The 20,012-nt window shown below is 26.9% G+C and overlaps 1 protein-coding gene across 1 annotated transcript in view; it reads left to right on the top strand.

Annotated features, from left to right (window-relative positions):
* LOC135931249 (DEP domain-containing protein DDB_G0279099-like) overlaps positions 1-20,012 on the top strand; it is a 43,095-nt gene that overhangs the window by 3,295 nt on the left and 19,788 nt on the right. The window contains exons 2-3 of the mRNA XM_065468225.1: positions 599-688; positions 1,106-1,271. Of these exons, the coding sequence (XP_065324297.1) occupies positions 612-688; positions 1,106-1,271 (243 nt within the window). The 5' untranslated portion in view covers positions 599-611. The remainder of the gene's footprint in view (positions 1-598; positions 689-1,105; positions 1,272-20,012) is intronic.

A 20,012-nucleotide genomic window follows, 5' to 3' on the forward strand; every position in this document is an offset into this window, starting at 1 on the left:
TTTATTTCTACAAAAAGGGGAAGAATAGGAAAGTAAATATAATATTATTTTTTTGGCTGGGTTAGGTTTTGGACTGGCCCTGCAATACTCTATTGTGAATCAATTTTTTCTTAAAATAGATGAAATAAATCAAATAAGAATCATTCTCCATATAAATAAAGCAAATATCGTTATAATTTTTAAAAAAATGCAGTAAAATTCTACCAAGTTAAGAGAGGATGAGTAAACATTTTAATCACCCCACTTATAAATTTACTTCCAATTCTTGCAATCTATAACTGCCTGACCAGCATTTTTAATATAGTTGGGTAATTTATTGCTTCATCTTTGGTTGATCCCCAAAAATGCACAACAGTCTTTGGAGGTTTCTTTACGTAGCTTAACATTGGAGACAACTGAGAAAAAATAATACATGCCCTTAATGCTTATTAATTTTTTTTTCGAGACATACTTGTAGATTAAGCTAATTTTAGCCATTAATCAACTATTTTTTTGATGATTCTTGATCTTAATATGTTTTAAATGTGTTGTATACTTGGGTTTCTTTTACCTATATTCCATTGTATATTACATATATATATTCAAACACATGTTATAGGGAGGTGAATAAAATGGAAAAAATTATGCTGAAAAACGATCCTCTAAAAGATTGTTCAACAAATTACGACCATATGCTGGAAATCTATAAGTATGCACCATAAATTAAAATAGCCAAATATCAATTGTTACATCCTGTCCTAGCTCATAGCTATGGATTTTATGACCAAATTCATGAATGAATGTTATTATACAATTGAATACTATCACTAATTTTATTAATATATTTTGGGCACTTACAGTTTTTTTAAATTTAAAGAAAAATATTTGTAGCTGATTTCATTAGCCAGGGCAAGGTTTTAATTAAAAAAAATTAATTATTAAAATGTAATTATTCAAGAATGCTATAAGAGCAATACAATGAAAGATGATTAATAAAAATGCCTACTCCATTTCCATTCTTTTTTAAAAAATAACTTTTACAAAATTTGAATATGTATCAAACTTGACATTCAATTATTCGTCAATTCATTTCACTCCCACATACTTTATTTTATTTCCCAAAAAGTTCGAAGGAGGAAATATTTTCCTCACGCTACCAAATCGAGAAGGAAAAGCGAATCAGAAGAGAAATAGCCAACAGTAATGAACGTCGTCGCATGCAGAGCATCAATGCAGGCTTCAACACATTGCGCAACTTGATTCCCACTAGACACAAGGAGAAGATGAGCAAAGTATATAATTTTTTTAAAAAAATTTCAGTACAGTCAAATCTGTCAGAGGTTGGGATTAGAGGTCTCTACATGATGAATTTTTTTGATCCAGCTTATAGGAAGTATAATATTTCCCTGACTTGACCCAACCACAAAAATGTAAAAAAATTCTTGCTTAACCCCCCCCCCCCAAAAAAAAAAATCACAATTTCATGGTGGATTGGATTTCAGGTTGGGTAATGCAGACCTCTAGCTGGAATATCATGTAATAAAATTTTATAATCAAAATTTTTTGATATTTGAAGATTTGTTTTAAAATAAATTTTACTCACAAAATTTTTGATCAAATTTTGCAAAAACATATCTATAATTAAATTATGAGCAAATCATTTTTAATTTTTATGTTGAAAAATCTTTATTCCTTCAAAAAAAAAATTTGGCAAACAAAATTGTTAAATGCTCATTGAAGATTTTTTTGTCAAACCTTTAAGTTATTTCATCCTCTGTTTTTTTATACTGGATTATTCCACATGTCAAATCAATAAAAAAAGGCACATTTTCGACATGCCCCTTTTAGAATTGTTTAAAATTTCTGGAATTATTTAGATAGATAAAACATGAGAAAGTGGTTCATTTTAGTTCGCTAACACACCTGGTTCCCAAGATATAGTCATAGGTGCATAAAAGAGCCACTTCCTATGTAAAATTTTTAAAATGCTTATATCTCAAAATTAATTATAGTAAAAAAATCTCTAAAGAGCTATCAATAAACAATAAAATTTGAGCCTTTAACTTCGGTTTAACTATATTTATTTACCAGTGTTTTTAAGCAAAAAAGGGGGTTTTGCTTTTATTTTTACACCTTTTATAAATGTATACGATGTCAAAACATTGGCTACAGTATCGACTCCTCCAAAATATACATTTTTACCAAAAATTGACAAAAAAATAGATGGCGTTAATGGTTGAAAATATTATTCTTAAGGAAAATGAAAATTAAAATATTGATCTTTATAAGAAATGTAAAATTTTCCAGTTCTGCCCCCTCCCCCTCCTCCCAACATCCTTTAAAAGTTTTACATTTTTTGATCTCTACTTTGCTACTATGGGGTCATTCCATGTCAAATCAATCACTTTTCGGCTGACCCCTTTCGATTTCGATGAAAAATCGTAGGATGGTTATATATGTTCCCATTAGATTATAAACAAAATTTTAGCGGATTAGCAACTATTTTAGCGGAGATATTCGGGGTTAAAGGTCTAAAAAACGTCTTTTTTTGCTTTTTACTGATGTTAAATAACTAGTTTTTAATTTTAAACTAAATATGATCAAATATTGAATATAATATCAATAGCTAAGTTAATAATTGATGATTATGGCGAAAACATCAAAATTAATTTTTGATAAAATATGGGTCATCTTATGGTCAGTTGAAAACTTTTCGAAATGTATATGATCTCCGATTTTTAATTTTTTTAAGAAATATTATCCGTTTACTATTTTTTTAATAATTTCTTCAACAATTAGCATGGCTGAACATTTATTTTAAAAAATATTGCAATTTTTATACTTTAACAAAATAGATGACGCTTTATATAATAGTTTTAATATGTTAAAATTTTTTTTTTTTATTGATTAAAAATATTTTAATGTATATATATCAAAATCGATTACAATGTCTATTATATATATTTATTTGTAATTCAGATCATAAATTTTTAAAATCTTCACAAATTTAGCCTAATTAAGATAGTTTATAAATTAGTTAAATCTTACTTCATCTAAAGGAATACAAAGCCTGGCTAGCTTGTAAGATTGCTTCAGGAGATAATATATGTTTGACTGGTGGGAGTAGAAGGATTGACCAGCGAGAGAATATGAGATTTAGGCAACACTAAAATATCATCTTTCAGAGGAAATTTAAATGAGGCTGAAGGTCCACAAGGGTGTAAAAATCGAATTTTTACTTCTTCATTTATATCATTTTTATCGATTATATATCCTAACCACCATTTATCACATATATATCCATTAATATTTTAAAAATTAATTTTCTCATTTAAAAACGAAACTTGTTTTATATTATATTTTTTGGAATTAGAATATATTTTGGTTTTTAGTCTATTTTGATCAATGGGAATAACCCCGTGAATTTTTTGGGTCCCATGTATAAGCAGTGCATTAAATCTTTTACTAAGGGCTAATTCCTCTTCGATATATTCTTGATTGGATACATATTCAAATTGAATTCCATTAATATTTTCTTTAGCATAATTATATAATTCTAATGGGGTTAGGATTTGATTTTATTTGGCCTTTGAAGACTAGCTCTGGCAACTAATCTTTTGACAGTTCCCCCGATACCGTCACATGCATTTTTGCCGTGAGCAGTGGCAAAGAAATGCCATTCTGCAGGAATATTAAAATCGTATTTATGAAAGCATATGTTCAGAAAAGATTTGCGATTCTTGTATTGAGACGCGGCTTCATCTGAAAAATATATTATTTTTTCTGGTATAGAATTAAATTTGGATAAAATAACAAAATTTATATATTTTAATTCTCCAGATTTATAATATGCTACAAATGGATGTATAGTGGCCTGCACGTTGTTCCAATGAAATCCCTGAACTTCATCTTGTAAAAAAGGAATAATTCTCAGAATATTCTAGAATTGTTAAAAATTCCCCATCTTTTAAATTTTTCGACATTTGTCATTAATTTCACATTCTGATGAATGGCACAGACACAAACAGTATGTGTGCCACTAGCTCCAACTAAAATACATTTTTTTGATCTAAGTTCGGCAAATTTAGAGAATCCAATTGATATATTTGGGTATTCTTCCTTAAACATCTTGAATATTTATTTAAGCTTATTTAATATAAGTCTTTGGACTGATTCTTTCTCGCCTTTAACAGATACACAATCTTTTATTCCAGGCATGAGTCGGCTTATTTCATCAGAACTATAATTTTGTTTATTTTTATTGCTTAAAAAATTTTTCAAAATCTTCGAAATTTTCTTTATCTCTGGTTATTTTAATAATTTAAGATAATGACAATTTCATAACATTCTTGATCTTGATGGGTATGACTTAGTCTGGGGGGGGGGTGGAGGGTTGGGGGTAGGCCTGGTAATTAATGTGATTTTCGATTTTTCCCTTAATAATTTTCCTGCACTCCTTTAATCCTGCTTTTTTGTTCGTGTGCTAGTCGGATTTTTTAATTATTTTTTATATTCATTGAAATATTAAAAAAATTATTATAATTTTTTATATCCTGCGAATATCTCAATAAGGTTTACAAAGTTACATAATCCAATTTTATGATATATTATACATTAAAATATTTTTAATCAATAAAAAAATGAATTTTAACATATTAAAACTATTATATATAGCGCTATCTATTTTTTTAAAGTATAAAAATCGCAATATTTTTTAAAATAAATATCCAGCCATGCTAATTGTTGAAGAAATTATTAAAAAAATAGTAAACGGATAATATTTCTTAAAAAAAATTAAAAATCGGAGATCATATACATTTCGAAATATTAATTTCAAGTTTTCAACTGAACATAAGATGACCCATATTTTATCAAAAATTAATTTTGATGTTTTAGCCATAATTATCAATTATTAACTTATTAATATTAGATTCAATATTTGATCATATTTAGTTTTAAATTAAAAACTAATTATTTGACATCAGTAAAAAGCAAAAAAAGACGTTTTTTGGACCTTTAACCCTGATTATCTCCGCTAATATAGTTGCTAATGCGCTAAAATTTTGTTTATAATCTAATGGGAACATATATAACCAGTCTACAACTTTTTATCGAAATTGAAAGGGGTCGGCCGAAAATCTTGATTTTTTTGCTCATTTGACATGGAATAACCCTATGATGAATGACTTATTAACTTGGTAATGTATAATAGCTTCAGTAAAAAACAATATATTAGGCATATTGTCGATTATATTTTACTAGTATATTATTTTATAAATTAAACTGTTTAAAACGGTCTCCCTTTCTGGATAATATTTTTAACTTGCCCGTTCAGATTAATTTTAAATAATTCAACCCGTCTGCGGCTTATTATTATATCACCTGTCTACTAATAACATTCGGGATTTGAAGAGTGCAAAAACATATGTTCTAGGTGCAGAAAAATTTTATTCTACATCACAGATGAACGTACCAATTGTTAAAATATCAAAATATTGCAATCCATTTAATCTACAAAAACATACTTATTACTGCAAAAATCTAGGAAAAATTCTACCCTATATGATCCAATAGATTTAGATATGTTAATATGCTCTTCATGCCAACATAGCAAACCTTCCTTATACTTCAAATGACAATGTAGATATTTATTCTCCCCCTCATATAATTAATCAAGCCCTAAAATCATTAGGGGAATCTCCCATTAAAAAAAACGCTTATGTGAAAAGAAATATTCAAAGAAAAGTAAAAATAGTTTTAACGAATAAAATTATACCATTATCTTCATCAAAAGATGAAAATTTCGATGAAATTCCTGATACCTTATAAATCAATTTCCCACAGCTGTGGATTACATATAAATATAGAATATCATTATTGCCATCAAATTGGACATTAAAAAAAATTGTAAAAGAATTTAATATTTCATATCATATGGCCTTAAAATCAAAAGGTTTTTCAACACCGAATCCTAAACCTTGTAAGAAATAGATACCACCACCTTTGCTATTGTCAAAACTTTTTATAGCAATGATAAATATAGTAGATCGATGCCTGGGAAAAGGGATTTTGTTTCTATAATAAAAAAATGGTGAAAAGATTCAAGTCCAAAAAAAATTTATTTTAATTAATTTACAAGAGCTATATCTTAAAATTCAAATATTAAAATTGGACTAACTAAATTTTGTCTCGAATATTTTTTTAATTATGGAATGAATATGATTATCTATCTATTTCTATATTATTAATAAAAACAAATATTAAAAACATTATACGAAAGATTTATTATTGGAAATGTTACATTATAAAGTGTCTAATGGGCATTTGCCCTCACTGATCCTCAGTTTAATTACTATATTTATTAGAAATTCGAAATTTTTAGAATGAAAAGTTAAAATATCCTGTTATTAGTAAGTTAGGAACAAAATTTTAACCATAATCCGTAATTTCATAAAACGCCATCTATTTCCTTCCTAATTTTGGTAAAAATGTATATTTCGGAAGAGTAGATAGCGTCGCCAAGGTTTTGACATCTATATATTTATAAAAGGTTCTAAATAAAAAGCAAAAAAAAATTCGAAAACAAACTCGCAAACTGGAAGTCAAAGACTTAAATTAGCTCCAATTTTTTTTTTGATAAACCTTTAGAGATTTTTTTTTACCTACAATATGATATATTATCTATTTTTTACAATAAATAGTTTTTGAGATATAAGCTTTATAAAAATTTTACAAATTCCAATGTGGCTCTTTTTTGTACCTATGAGCCCCTATATCTCGAGAATCAGGTATACTAGCGAGCTAAAATAAACGGCTTTCTCATTTTTTACCTATAAATAATTCCAGAAATTTTTAACAATTTTAAAAGGAACCGGCCGAATCGTGATCGATTTGACGTGGAATGGCTCATTTGCCAAAATAATCAAACATCATAATCATGCAAAGAATGAGGTAAAAATAATCTTATATTTTTAAATGATTAAATTAATATAATATAACCAAGGGCCCACGACTTTTCAGGGATCCAAAAAGTGCCACATTTTACAGAAATTATTTTATATCAGGAATAGAGGTGGGCGCGGGCCGTGAATTTACGCATGACCCATCGTGTCACGGTGGGTCACGGCATGAGTGTGAATAAATGTTAGATTCTAAGGCGTGCCGGGTCTTCCCAAAATTTTCCCCAAACGTGAACATAAATTTCTCGTGAATCACGGAAATTTTAATTTTTAAAATTGTTTTTTTATAAATATAAATTTGCAATTTTATAATTATACTAGCTGATAACCCGTCAAGAATGATGGGGAATCAGTTCTCCTTATGGATAAATAATAAATGTTACTTTCATTAGCTGATAGATAAATCAGAATAGTCAAATGAGAGGGATACATTATCCGTATTCATTTTCCCAAGATTTCTATTATCTCTAAGAGAAAAGGCCAGGAAAATATGGAATAAAAAAATATGATTTGTGAGTTATGATATTATCAATTTAACAAATTTTCCACATCCAGACGCTATGGTTTTGCCCTCCCACTTCATATTAAATCTACATTCATCAGAATAATTTAAATGCTTTAAAACCATATTCTTTTAAAAAAGACCTGCCATCATAGATTCGAATCAATTATGGGGGCAACCGAATTATCTCAAAAACAAATTATTAACAAAAATAATTGCCATAGGTCAATACCCAGTAGGGCTGTGCCGGTCAACATATTTTCACCGATCCGATATTTTCCTATTATAGTTCAAAACCGATCCGATATTTATATTGATTTTTCACCACCCCTCTTTGAACCAAATGTAAATAAGAAATCAACATTTTTTATGCAAAAGAATTATGAATTTAATTTAATTTTTTTATTTCAACAATAGATAAAACAATATAATAATATACCCATTTTATGTTGGTTTATAAAAATATAATATTTACTATATAAAATTATAATATATTAGAATTTTCAAAATAAGTATAAGAGCCTCTAGATTTTTAGGCAACAGGCTTCTACGATGAGGACTATCAATATCCCCTGCCGTACTGGCAGTCTCAGATGGGACACTTGTTGCTGGAGGCGCCAAAAATTTACATGCAAATTTTGATAAAATTGGATATTTTACAGCATTAACTCTCCAATATTCAAGTGGATTCACTGGGGATATAATATCAACATCATGTTGGTTTCATACAAACCTAATCTTTTGTTGATTTTGAAAAATAATCAGATACCACCCAGGTCAATCATAACCCAACCAAGCAATATTTAAATTAATATGAAAAATATGTTATTATACTTTCTATATATAAAGATTCTTTTAAATATTCCTTGATTTCTATCAAGTATGGCATGTCATCATTTACATTACCATCAATTTCATTTATTTTATTTGTTACTAGTTTTTTTTTGATTTTCAATTTATAAGCATCCCTTAAATTAAATTTGCATTTTTTAATGTTATGTGGAACATTTTTCTCATTGTCATTACCTAAGTTAACAATAAAATCTAAATTTATTTTAAAAAATATAAAACCTGGTGAATCTTTATTAGGAGTTGGAAGTTGAACATTATCATCACCTTTAAAAAAAGACTCACATGCAGTCCTGAGCTTTTCAATATATGAAATGTTTTTTGGCAAAAAGAAATCCTTATAGAGGATCAAGTAATGTTGCGATAAGATAATTGTCATCATCATAAATATCAAAAACCGAGTTGTTAATTGATTATTAATGGTATCCTTCATGGTCTGCACACCACTATATGTGTCCCCATTAATCGTTAATTCACTTATCAGAATTTCAACAAAGGGTATAACATTGCTAATTGAACATGATTCCGTACTTATTTCTTTTGTTACTCTCTAAATTGGTTCCAGAACATCAATTACCTTTTCTGCTAATTCCCACTCATATAATTAGAGATTTTCCAATTTAGGATTATCTATAATGAACAGCTGTACCGCCCTTTTTTGTTCTATCAATCTTTCGAGCATATAATTGGTAGAATCTCAACGGGTCGGCAGTCCTGGATTAATTTGTGCCTGGCTAGACTTAATCATTTGGATTTCTTTTAGACTATTTTGTGCAATAGAAGAATGTTTAAAGTGGCCAACTATTTTTCTAACCCGGGCAAGCATGTCATTAATAGATCTCTATGATAAAATTGTTGCCTGTGCAACCAATTGCAAACTATGTGCAAACACGAAACGCTTTGAAATTTCCCGTTTTTCATAGCCAAAGCTATATTGGGTGCATTATCTCTTATATTTAGGTGTATTTTATTTTTTTAATACCCCAATAATTAATCATTTCATCTAAAATTTGGGCAATATTTATTGCTGTATGCGACTCATTAAATATTTTAACATTTAGAACTCTATTAATTTGTTTAAAATTTTGGTTTATATAGTGGCATGTTAATGAGATGTGAGAATCGCCACCTAAATTTCTAGTTCATATATCTAGGGTAAAGGAAAATTGAAAATCGTCAACCAAAATTTCTTTACGAATCTTTTCGGAGAGTTTTTATATATATCCGGAATAACTCCTTGACCAAAAATACTTTCTATTGGGAATTTTGTAATTTGGACATAAATGACGTAAAAGCCTTTTAAAGCCGATATCCTCCAAGATAGAAATCGGCTGGTGGTCACACGCAGAGTTGTTAAACGCTATTTTTAAAAGTAGCGCGCTACCGTAATAGCTGTTTGTCAAAAAAAGTAGCGCGCTACCGCTTTCGCTATTTGTCAAAAAAAGTAGCGCGCTATTAGCTACTTTTTTTCAAAAGTAGCTTTAGCTACTTTTAAGCTACTTTTTATAAAAAAAAAATTAGAAACAAATGAAACAAATTTTTTTTATTTTTTTTTTCTTATAATGTAAATGTATAATAAATAATATATAAAAATCAACATTTATAAATATAAAAATATAGTTAGTTTAGATTATAAAAAAATAAGTAATATAAATAAATATTTATTTTAATTTGTTGCATTTTAATAATAATATCATTTCAATATTATCATCCCCAAGTCTAGAGCGACGATCAGAAAGTATAAGCTTTGCTTTACTAAATAATCTCTCGACACTAGCACTTGAGGGCAAGGGGGTATTAAATTTTATATATAAATTTTTAATATATGAAAAATTATCAAAAATATTCATTTCAATATTTTTTGATTGAAAAAAAATATCAATTGGATTTTCTATTAAATCATCTTTAATTTCAAAAAACAGATCTTCTTTTTAAAGTCCTAGGGTCTAACCAATGGCCTGTGATTCCCAAATAAGCTCTAAAATTATTTAATCAGATCAATTTATAAATATAAATAAGTTTTTACCTTCTGTTATGTGTCCAACTATCTGCTATGGTACATACATAAGATATATCTGATAACTCTACTATTAGAGCATCTTTCATCACTTTGAAGTTGTCGGCTATTTTATTCATAAGTGTCTGGCGACATAAACTGTTGTGCCAGGGGATAAAGTTTTAATCATCAGAGTAAATGATGGATTATCAACCAAAGACACTGGCTGAACTGTGTCAATAATAAAATCAACAATAACTTTATCAGCCAATTTTTGTGAAATATTGGCATGTTTATTATCCGTTAATTTTGTTTGGATAGTATTTGTCTTTTTGAATGAAGATTCTCCTCTACCAAAATTTTTTATATGTTTCTCTATTTCCTTATAGCAATTGGCGTGAACAGTCTAATAAAATAAATATTATTATAATGTAAAAATAACAATTTACCTTTAGGTGTTTCTTCAGGTTATAGCTACTCGATTGATTTGATGATATATTTTTTTTACATTTTAAGCACATGAATTTGAATCCAGATTTTGTTTTAATATTTATTTTAAAAAATTTTTCAAATTTAGGGAATGGAAAAACGTTATTAGAGCTATTAAGTACATTTTCTTCCATTGAATCTTCCATATCTGAATCACTTTCAAGGATTTGGATATCCATGGACGATGCCATTTTAGATTATTAACACAGATTGAAAATATAAATTAAAAATTGAAAACATATTTAAATTTCAAAATTAAATAATAAATTATAATTAATTATGATATTATATTTAAATTTTTATGTTTATACTTACATTCATTATATTTTTAAAAGTAGCGAAGTAGCGCGCTACTTAGCTACTTTTAAAAAAAGTAGCGCGCTAAAAAATTAAATAATTTTAAAAAAGTAGCGGCTATTAGCTATAGCTACCAAAAAAGATAGCGCGCTAAGTAGCGCGCTACAAGTAGCGCGCTACTTTAACAACTTTGGTCACACGCTATCATTTCCCCAATAAATTTAGAAATAATTATGGATTTAGGGTCAGAATATTTCCAAATATTAGTTTTATTAAAAATGGCTGGTAGTTGGCTGACTTTCAGGGCTCTTTTTTAAAAAAAATTTGATTTGTTTTTTCTAATATTTTTTATTCTTTTTGTATTAGCTCTTCGAATTCCGTTTGATGGAATCGCTTTAAATGTTTACGAATATTTGTTGTATTAAATGAATTTTTCAGTATTCCTCCCCGCGAAATTAGAATTTCTCAGATCGCATTTTGCAAAATTATCTTGTCTTTTGTAAATAAAGTATATCCACAATTCAGATACCATATTTAAAAAAATTCTTTTATTTAAAGTATAATTTTTAAAATTTGCGTTATTTTTAAAAAAACTTAAAATAAATAACATTTGCATTCTTAAAAAAAATTATTTAGAAAATATATTAATGTAAAATAGAAACTCACTAACACTCAAGGAAATTTATTATTTTTTTAAATATTTTTTTTTATTAAAAAAATAATAAATATGATGTGATAATAATTCAAAGTTTCATTACTCAAAAGTTTTAAGAATTGTATTTTTAGTAAAAAGATCGGATCGGGTTTTTTCAGGGACCCGAACCGTTATTTATAACGGTTCAGTTTGGTTAGGAGTATGTAAAAAATTATAATGGTTAAGTTTTCGTTACGCTTCGTAAGAAAAAATTTATAGAGGTTCGGTTCAGCTATTACGGTTAAAAATTTTTTTTTTATTGAAGCAACACCATCGTCTAATTTATTTTTGTTATAAGCATCTATGAATTTTATATAAAAAAATATATATAAGATTCAAAATAACTCATCTTTAAATATATTATTTGAACGCATAAGCAATATATTTTCTAATATTAATGGATTCATATTTGTTCGATGAGAGGATAACACAGATTTTAGCCCCAAAAAGGCCTTTTCTACAGAAACTTGTGTTGCGGGAACTGCAATTACTATAAGAGCAAGTGTATATAATTCTGGATATTCAAATTATTTCCATTTCTAAAATATAAAAACTAAACCGTTTGAACCGGTTTAATCTTTTTTATAAAGGTTCTTTTTACTCCTTCAAAAAATAATTATATCGGTTATGGTTTTGGTTTTTACAAGTATCGGCCCGATCCGAAATTTTAGGAAAAAGCGAAATATCGGAACAGATCCGATATTTAATATCGGCACACCCCTAATACCCAGGGTCGGGTCTTAACTTATTAAGTATACGTATCAATTAGGATTTAATGTTAAAGGATAAGGCAAAATAGCTTCACATGCCATTTGTATTGTATCCAAAATCCTCATCTTAACATGGCTATTATAAAGTAGACCTTAAAAATGTTTTCAATAACAAATTTCATAAATTGTTTTTATCACTAATTTCCTCTTTATTCAAAATTCCTAGAAACATACTGTAACATTAAAACTCCTTTATTCAGCCCATATGTCATAGATTCTGACGAAAGGATCCAGCAGGGGACACACATCCTCGTTTATTTTACCTTGGTATTCATTGTCTCATCTATTATCTTAAATCTAAATTTGATCTGGATATAAATTTTTGATATCTTGATGATGGAACAATCTGTGATACTCTTCCTAAAATAATTGGTTTCTAATTTCTTGAAGCCAATTTGACTCAATCTTAATAAGTCCTAATCCAAAATCTGTTTTCATGATAACAATATACAAAAACCCTAATCTAACAGGATTAAATTTTTTATTGAGTACATAAATAATAAAAATTAAAAAAATAAGGAAATTAATATAATTAAAAAAAAGTATATTCAAACATATTTCAAATATTTGTTCATATTGAATGCAATAAGTATATATTTATATATTCATCAACATATAAGAATAATAAAAATTTTGGAATTAACTCATCAAAATAAGGTAAATTTCTCATACCTAATATAGGCTTATTTTAATTTATCCATCATCAAATTAAGAAGAATACTAATTCCTTGTCATTCTTGTGGGACATTAGCTAGTAATCATATACAAATATCTATTAGATTGTGGGAATGGATTCTTCCTTAAGGATTTTTTTTATTTACATGGAATCCACAAAGCACTCCTTGTTAAATTGTTATCCACAGAGTTTTGAATAAGTTTGCATCTAATCATGATATGGATCCATTCTTCGTGATGATCCTGATTATAATAAAATATATTTTGATACAGGTACATAGGCCATATTTTAATTATTTTTACCCGGGCTAGGCCTAAAAATAATCCCAAAGGATGGAACCACCAAGTTGGATTAAGAGGGAAAAAAAATACCAAGTTGGATTAAGAAAAAAAAAGATCTTTGCTGGGATTCGAACCCAAAGCCATCAGATTTGTAAGCGGCGTTCTTGCCGATTATACCACAGATACTTTTCAAAATTAACGATTTATTAAATATAAATACAGACACTGTGACATTGTGACTCTGACACGGCTTTTATATATATTATAGATATGAGATTATAGATAGATAGAATATAGATAGATATTATTTTATTTCATAATTTATAAGTTTATGTAAAAAACATTAGAATAATACATAAAGATAATAATTTTTAAACATTGAAGTTAAACAAAATTTTTAAATAAATGAGCTGGCAGATGCACCAAAACTTGCCCATTGCAGACCTCTAGCGAGGATGACATCGAAAACAGCAGATCATAATGGATTTTACCTCTGCCAAAGAATCCATTTCTAAATGATATGCGTCTGCCGCTTTTATTTCCCCATGCATTTACCACAACAGGTCTGCAAATGACAACATTTTTAAGCCCAATGGGTATTTAGTTAAGGCCCATCCCAAAGGGCGTAACCATCAAGTTGGATTAAAAAAAATACCAAATTAGATTAAGAAAAAAAAATACCAAGTTGGATTAAGGAAGAAAAATATGTTTGCTGGGATTTGAACTCAATGCCTTCAGATTTGTAAACGAGTCTCATGCCGATTAGGCCACAGACGCTTTTCAAAATTAACCATTTTTTAAATATATATTATAAATTGTGAATCTATACTGTGACATTGTGACAAGGTATATATATTATATATTATAGATTATATATTTTTTTATTTAATTTATTCCTTTTTAAAAAAGAATAATTTATGAAAACTAAAAATCTTCCGCATTTTATAAACAACATCTGGTATCATTTCGTTGGTTCTATTTTCTTTTTATGTTTAGGTGTTTTTTATCACGAGATTTTAATGCTCTTTTTACAGAAAAGTCAGTAATATTTTATTTGTAAAGATCTTCAATCTTTAAATGCAACATAAAGTGAAGAGTTTAACAAGCTAGGCTAAGAGGTAAATGTTGGTGTTACATATGGATAGGCCTATTCAAAAACGTATTCGAATCGAATAGTGCATTATTCGTATTCGATTCGTTTAAACGAATTGATTAATTTACTATTTGAATTTGTACGAATAATAAAATCTACTATTTGTATTCGATTCGAATAATTGAAATCTTAATAAAATAAATCATACTCAAATATATTGACAAATTTTTTTATTGCAAATTTGATTTCAAACAGAAAAAATTATAATAATCCGATGACAAATAAATATAATCAAGTTTTAAACAAAATTAAAATATTATATTATTCATTTAATTTATAATTTTAAGCCAATTTTTAAGGCAAAGGGTTTTTCTTATATTTTCTTCTTTATACGACATGCGGTTTTTTGACAACAAATTAGTGCCAACTGAGAAAAGTCTTTCACACGCAGTTGATGTTCCTTGTATATATAAATAATCTCTTGCCATTTTTGAGAGTATGGGGATCTTATGTGCATTTGTCTTCCACCACATTAATGGATCAGTATCACTCTTTGATCTTGGTTCACTCAGGTAAAAATCGATTTCACATAATTTTGTTTAAAAACAATGTCAAGCCTGTTTTGTTGACTTTCATTCTTATTTTGGCAGTTGTAATTATCAGCAGCTTATAAGATAAATGTTATGTATTTAAATAGGGGTAAATTAAATACCTGTATATCTGCCGTAAATCTCTTTAAACTTGTCTGTTAACCTGGATATATCAATATCATAATCAAGAGATATTGATTTAAAATATTATATTTTGAGCCTGGGATCCAATATTGTAGCTATTATTGCATCATCTGCAGTTAAATTGTAATAGCCCAACAATTTATCACATGTCACTTTGAAATCATTGTTAGAGGTTTTATGGAAACAAGGTTTCTCATTTTTTAAGTGTTCAAGAATTAGAATATAATAGGGTATAACCAAATTATAAGTAGGATAATTTTCCCCGCAAACCATATTTTTAGTCTCATACAAAGGCAATAGGATAAATTTAATTTTTACAAGATCGTCCCATTCCTCCTGTATGTTATGTTTTTACCTATTATAAATTTTAGTTTACCTCTGATAATTGTTTTTCTTGAAGAATTATAATATTAGTTATAACTTCATTAACTAATTTTTTTATAGCAGGCTTTAACAATAAGCCCCTTTCAATCATTTGGTAGGTGCTATTCCACCTTATTTCACAATCCAATTTGGGTTTTAAAAAATTTATAGGAGGATGTAGTGAACTACATATATTTGTTAATAAATTTAAATTTTTAGGATACGTATCATCCTAATAATGTTTCGTAGTTTTAAAATTGATGGATTTAAAATTTCTTTGGATATTAAATTAATAACATGAGCAAAGCATCGAATGTTCCCTATTTTTATTGATGGATATTTTAAAGAAAATATATCAATAAATGTTTTATTATTAGTAGCATTATCTAGAGTTATATAAAAAAATTTATTCTCTAAATTATAATTTTTAATTATTTTGTAGCATTATCTAGAGTTATATAAAAAATTTTATTCTCCAAATTATAATTTTTAATTATTTTAATAAAGGCTTTAAATATGTTTTCACCTGATTGTTGTTCATTTATTGGAGCAACATCCAAAATTATGTTATTTATTTTAAAATTATCATCAATAAAATGGGATGTTAACCCTAAAAAAGGAACCTGAGTTGGGCTAGTCCAAATATCAGATGAAAAATTAATCTGACTTTTATTTTTGGATATTATATCCTTTACCAACTGTTCTTTTTCTGCAAATGTATTATACATATGCAATTTAAGAGTATTGGAGCATATTGATTTTATAGAAGAATCAAGATCATTTATAAAATTTTTAAAATCAGGTAAATTAAATTTTAAAAGATAAATTATTATTAATAAAATTTTAGTAAGTTATCTATATAATTAATTTTTTTAGATAAAGAAAAAGGTGATATAGGCTTTAAAAAAGTGTTAATTTTATTACTGTTTTTACAGAGATGTGAATGAAACCTATTATAATGATTAATAAGAGGCGATGTTGTTTTGCCTTTGCATTTAATAATGCTCTTGCAATGAATGCAAGCAGCCTTTTCACCATTGAGTTGATATTGATCCCATATAATCGCTCTTTTTTGTGAAGAAATTTTGTCAACATCAACCATAACTATTTCATCAGAATCATTCTCCTCTAACATAATTAGACTAGCTAACAATATTTTATTATAAAGATATAATATATTTTTATATACCTTTGGTTTGTATATATTTTTATATACTTTTGGTTTGTGTAATTTTTAATATAATTAATTTTGAAAAAATACGGGAAATTAAAATTAAAATTTTTGCTAGTCTTTTTATAAACACATCACCTGTCAGATTGGCAGGTTATCAAATAGAAATGACAAATGTTAGATTTATTTTAAAAAAAGCAATTTATTAAATATTACGAATAATTCGTTTTATTCGAATCGAATAAATGATTATTCGTATTCGGATAAAACAAATAATTTATTATTCGTATTCGTATCTATTCGAATTAATCGAATCGAATATTCGAATTGTTTTTTGAATAGGCCTACATATGGATAACAAAATATAAAAGTTCTGAACCGGAAAACTCGCATGAATACTATAGGTCCAAAAATATACCATGAAATAAAAATTAAGATTAAAAGCATGATCAATAATAATTACCAGAGTTGTTAAAAGATACTTTTTAAATGGATCTAGATACAGATACATAGTCTTAAAAGTTATCAAGATACAGATACAATTTTTAAATGTATCTGTACACAGATACATTTTTTATTATGCTCTTATAGGTTTGCATAAACCTAAATTAATATTATATTATGAAAATTCATAAAATGAGCTAAAAAATTTATTGACGCGATATAACATTTATCAGAATATAACTTAAATAATGATTTTAATATAATATATGAAACTATATGATTAAATAATTATAAATAATTATTAGATTTCAGTAATAAAATATTTTCAAAATTTTGATCATTAGGCATCTCGTTTATTTATAAATTATAAAGACATTTTTAGCAACACTAAATAGTCTTTTCACAGGGGCGCTTGAAGGAATTGTAGTGTTATATTTAATAAATAACAATTTTATATCAGGGTATTCTTTAAAAATGCTAAAATCTCTACATTCATTTTTGAAAAAATTATTTAAAATTTGTTGATTATCAAAATTTAAATCATTATTAGAAATTATATCTCCTGTAGGGTACTGAAAAAAATCTGAAATTAAATTATTTGTTTTATTTTGGCAGGTTATTTGCTTGCAATCAGTTGATGATTTTGATAATTCACCAGCTAATCTTTGTATCAATTGTTTTCTTTTATTAAGATTTTCTTCCATTTGCAACCATCTCCAATCAAGTTTAAAAAAAGGGTGGAGCATGGTTGCTATAATATTATCATCTTCAAATAAGGTCACAATAAACCTAGAATTATTAAATATTTTTAATTTATTATATTAATTTACCTATCCTCAATCCCTTTAAGTAAGACATCTAAGAGTGGTAAACAGAATCTCAAGTTCATTTCTTTAAAATTCTTTAATTTGATAATAAGTTGTGAAATAGTTGCACAGTAATAAGCTGTGTACATATACTTATCTCCCTGCAAAATATCAAGGGAATTAGCTATTAGCTTCATTAGCTAATTTAAAATAATGCTATATATATAAATATTATTTATAACTTACTAAACAATATTCATGAATAAAATCACATTCATTAGATAAAAACCTAGGTAGTTTTATTCCATCACATATCTTGTCCACTTTGTCAGATTTAGCTTTTATAATTTCTGACATTAATTGTAAGGCATTATAGGTGGAGTTCCATCTAGTTATATTAGGACATATAAAATAACGACCAATATATTCCTTAATAATCTCAGATGAAATAGGAGACTTATTTTGCCTATTCCATATATTTTGGCATTTATGTAGTGTTGTGCTATATATCTAATGAAGAAAATATTACTTATTTAATTAAATTGTTTACACTGCATGGCTCTATTGGCATCCACAGTGGCTATAAGATTCAATGTGTGACTGGCACAACATTGGTGATGAGGTAAACTAAATGATTCTGATAATTCAGAATCCTCTGCAGTATTATAAAGATTTGATATAGAATTTGGCACAACTGCTTCATCTTCCAGATCATCAATTGATTCACTTGTATTATTTTCAATTGGCTTGAAAACTCTTTAATAAATTAAGTAATCAATCATATATTATGTTTATATTTATTTATAATAAAATAAACCTAAAACATTTTATAAAATTTTTGGCATTATCTGTAATGGTCTTTGAAATTTTATTTTGAATGCAACTATATCTTGTAAATTTTTTGCTATTTTATCATATGTATGACTACCAGTCATTCTTTTACAAGCCAACGCTATATTTTTTCTTTCCAAACTTATTGGATTTATATAGTGAGCGGTTACTCTTATGTATGAACTAAAAATGAAAATTTCTTAAAATTGCTGAAATAATTTATTCTTAATTAATTATTATACAAATTTAAATGTTAGCTACACCGGCGATAGGCACTCCAACAATCTGCTGTTGTGCATATTAATGATGGTTCTATAAGACTTTTAATTATTTCTTTCTTTTCATTTTCCCATCTTTGGGAAATTCTATTAACAACTCTCTGTCGGCAAATTATATTTTTGTGTGGAGCCAAAGTTTTGATCATATTTTAAAATAAGGATTTTCAACAATTGAAAATGGCTGCATGCCATCTATAATAAAAGCAATAATTAAATCATCTAAAGTGCATTGAGTTAAAGTCAAAGGTCTTTTAGCAAAAATATTATTGGAGGATGAGCCTTGTCCAATATTTTCTTTGGTAGTTTTATTTTCCTTCCCCTTTTTTATTTTTGTTAACAAGGTTGGATGTTTTCTCTTAAAATTTAAATTAGAATTTTAAATATATAATATCTATACCCTTATGTGCTTCACGATATTGCACATTGAAGTCATACTGACGGATATTTTTGTATTTTTAGGTAGACACGGCAAACATTTTACCATCAGAGAATTGTTTTCTTTGTTTTGAGATATTATTTTTAAATATGCTCTATAAATTGCCCACGGTAAAGCAATGGAACTTGTTGCTTCCTCTTCTTCATCGATATAGATCTAAATAAATATATAAACTTAAAAATTTAGTCATAAAATAAAATTTACCATTTCCATATTGTAATATTAAAATTTGTATGCTTTATTGATAAACTCGTACATAACATTTAAATTAATGAATATTTATATATATTTTTTATATATAAGTTTTAATATTTTATATATATAATTCTTTATTATAGTATTAATAAATATCAATATATAATAT

Source organism: Gordionus sp. m RMFG-2023, chromosome 1 (genome assembly GCF_954871325.1).
Source record: "Gordionus sp. m RMFG-2023 chromosome 1, tfGorSpeb1-WG-v2, whole genome shotgun sequence".
Lineage (NCBI taxonomy): Eukaryota > Metazoa > Nematomorpha > Gordioida > Chordodea > Parachordodidae > Gordionus > Gordionus sp. m RMFG-2023.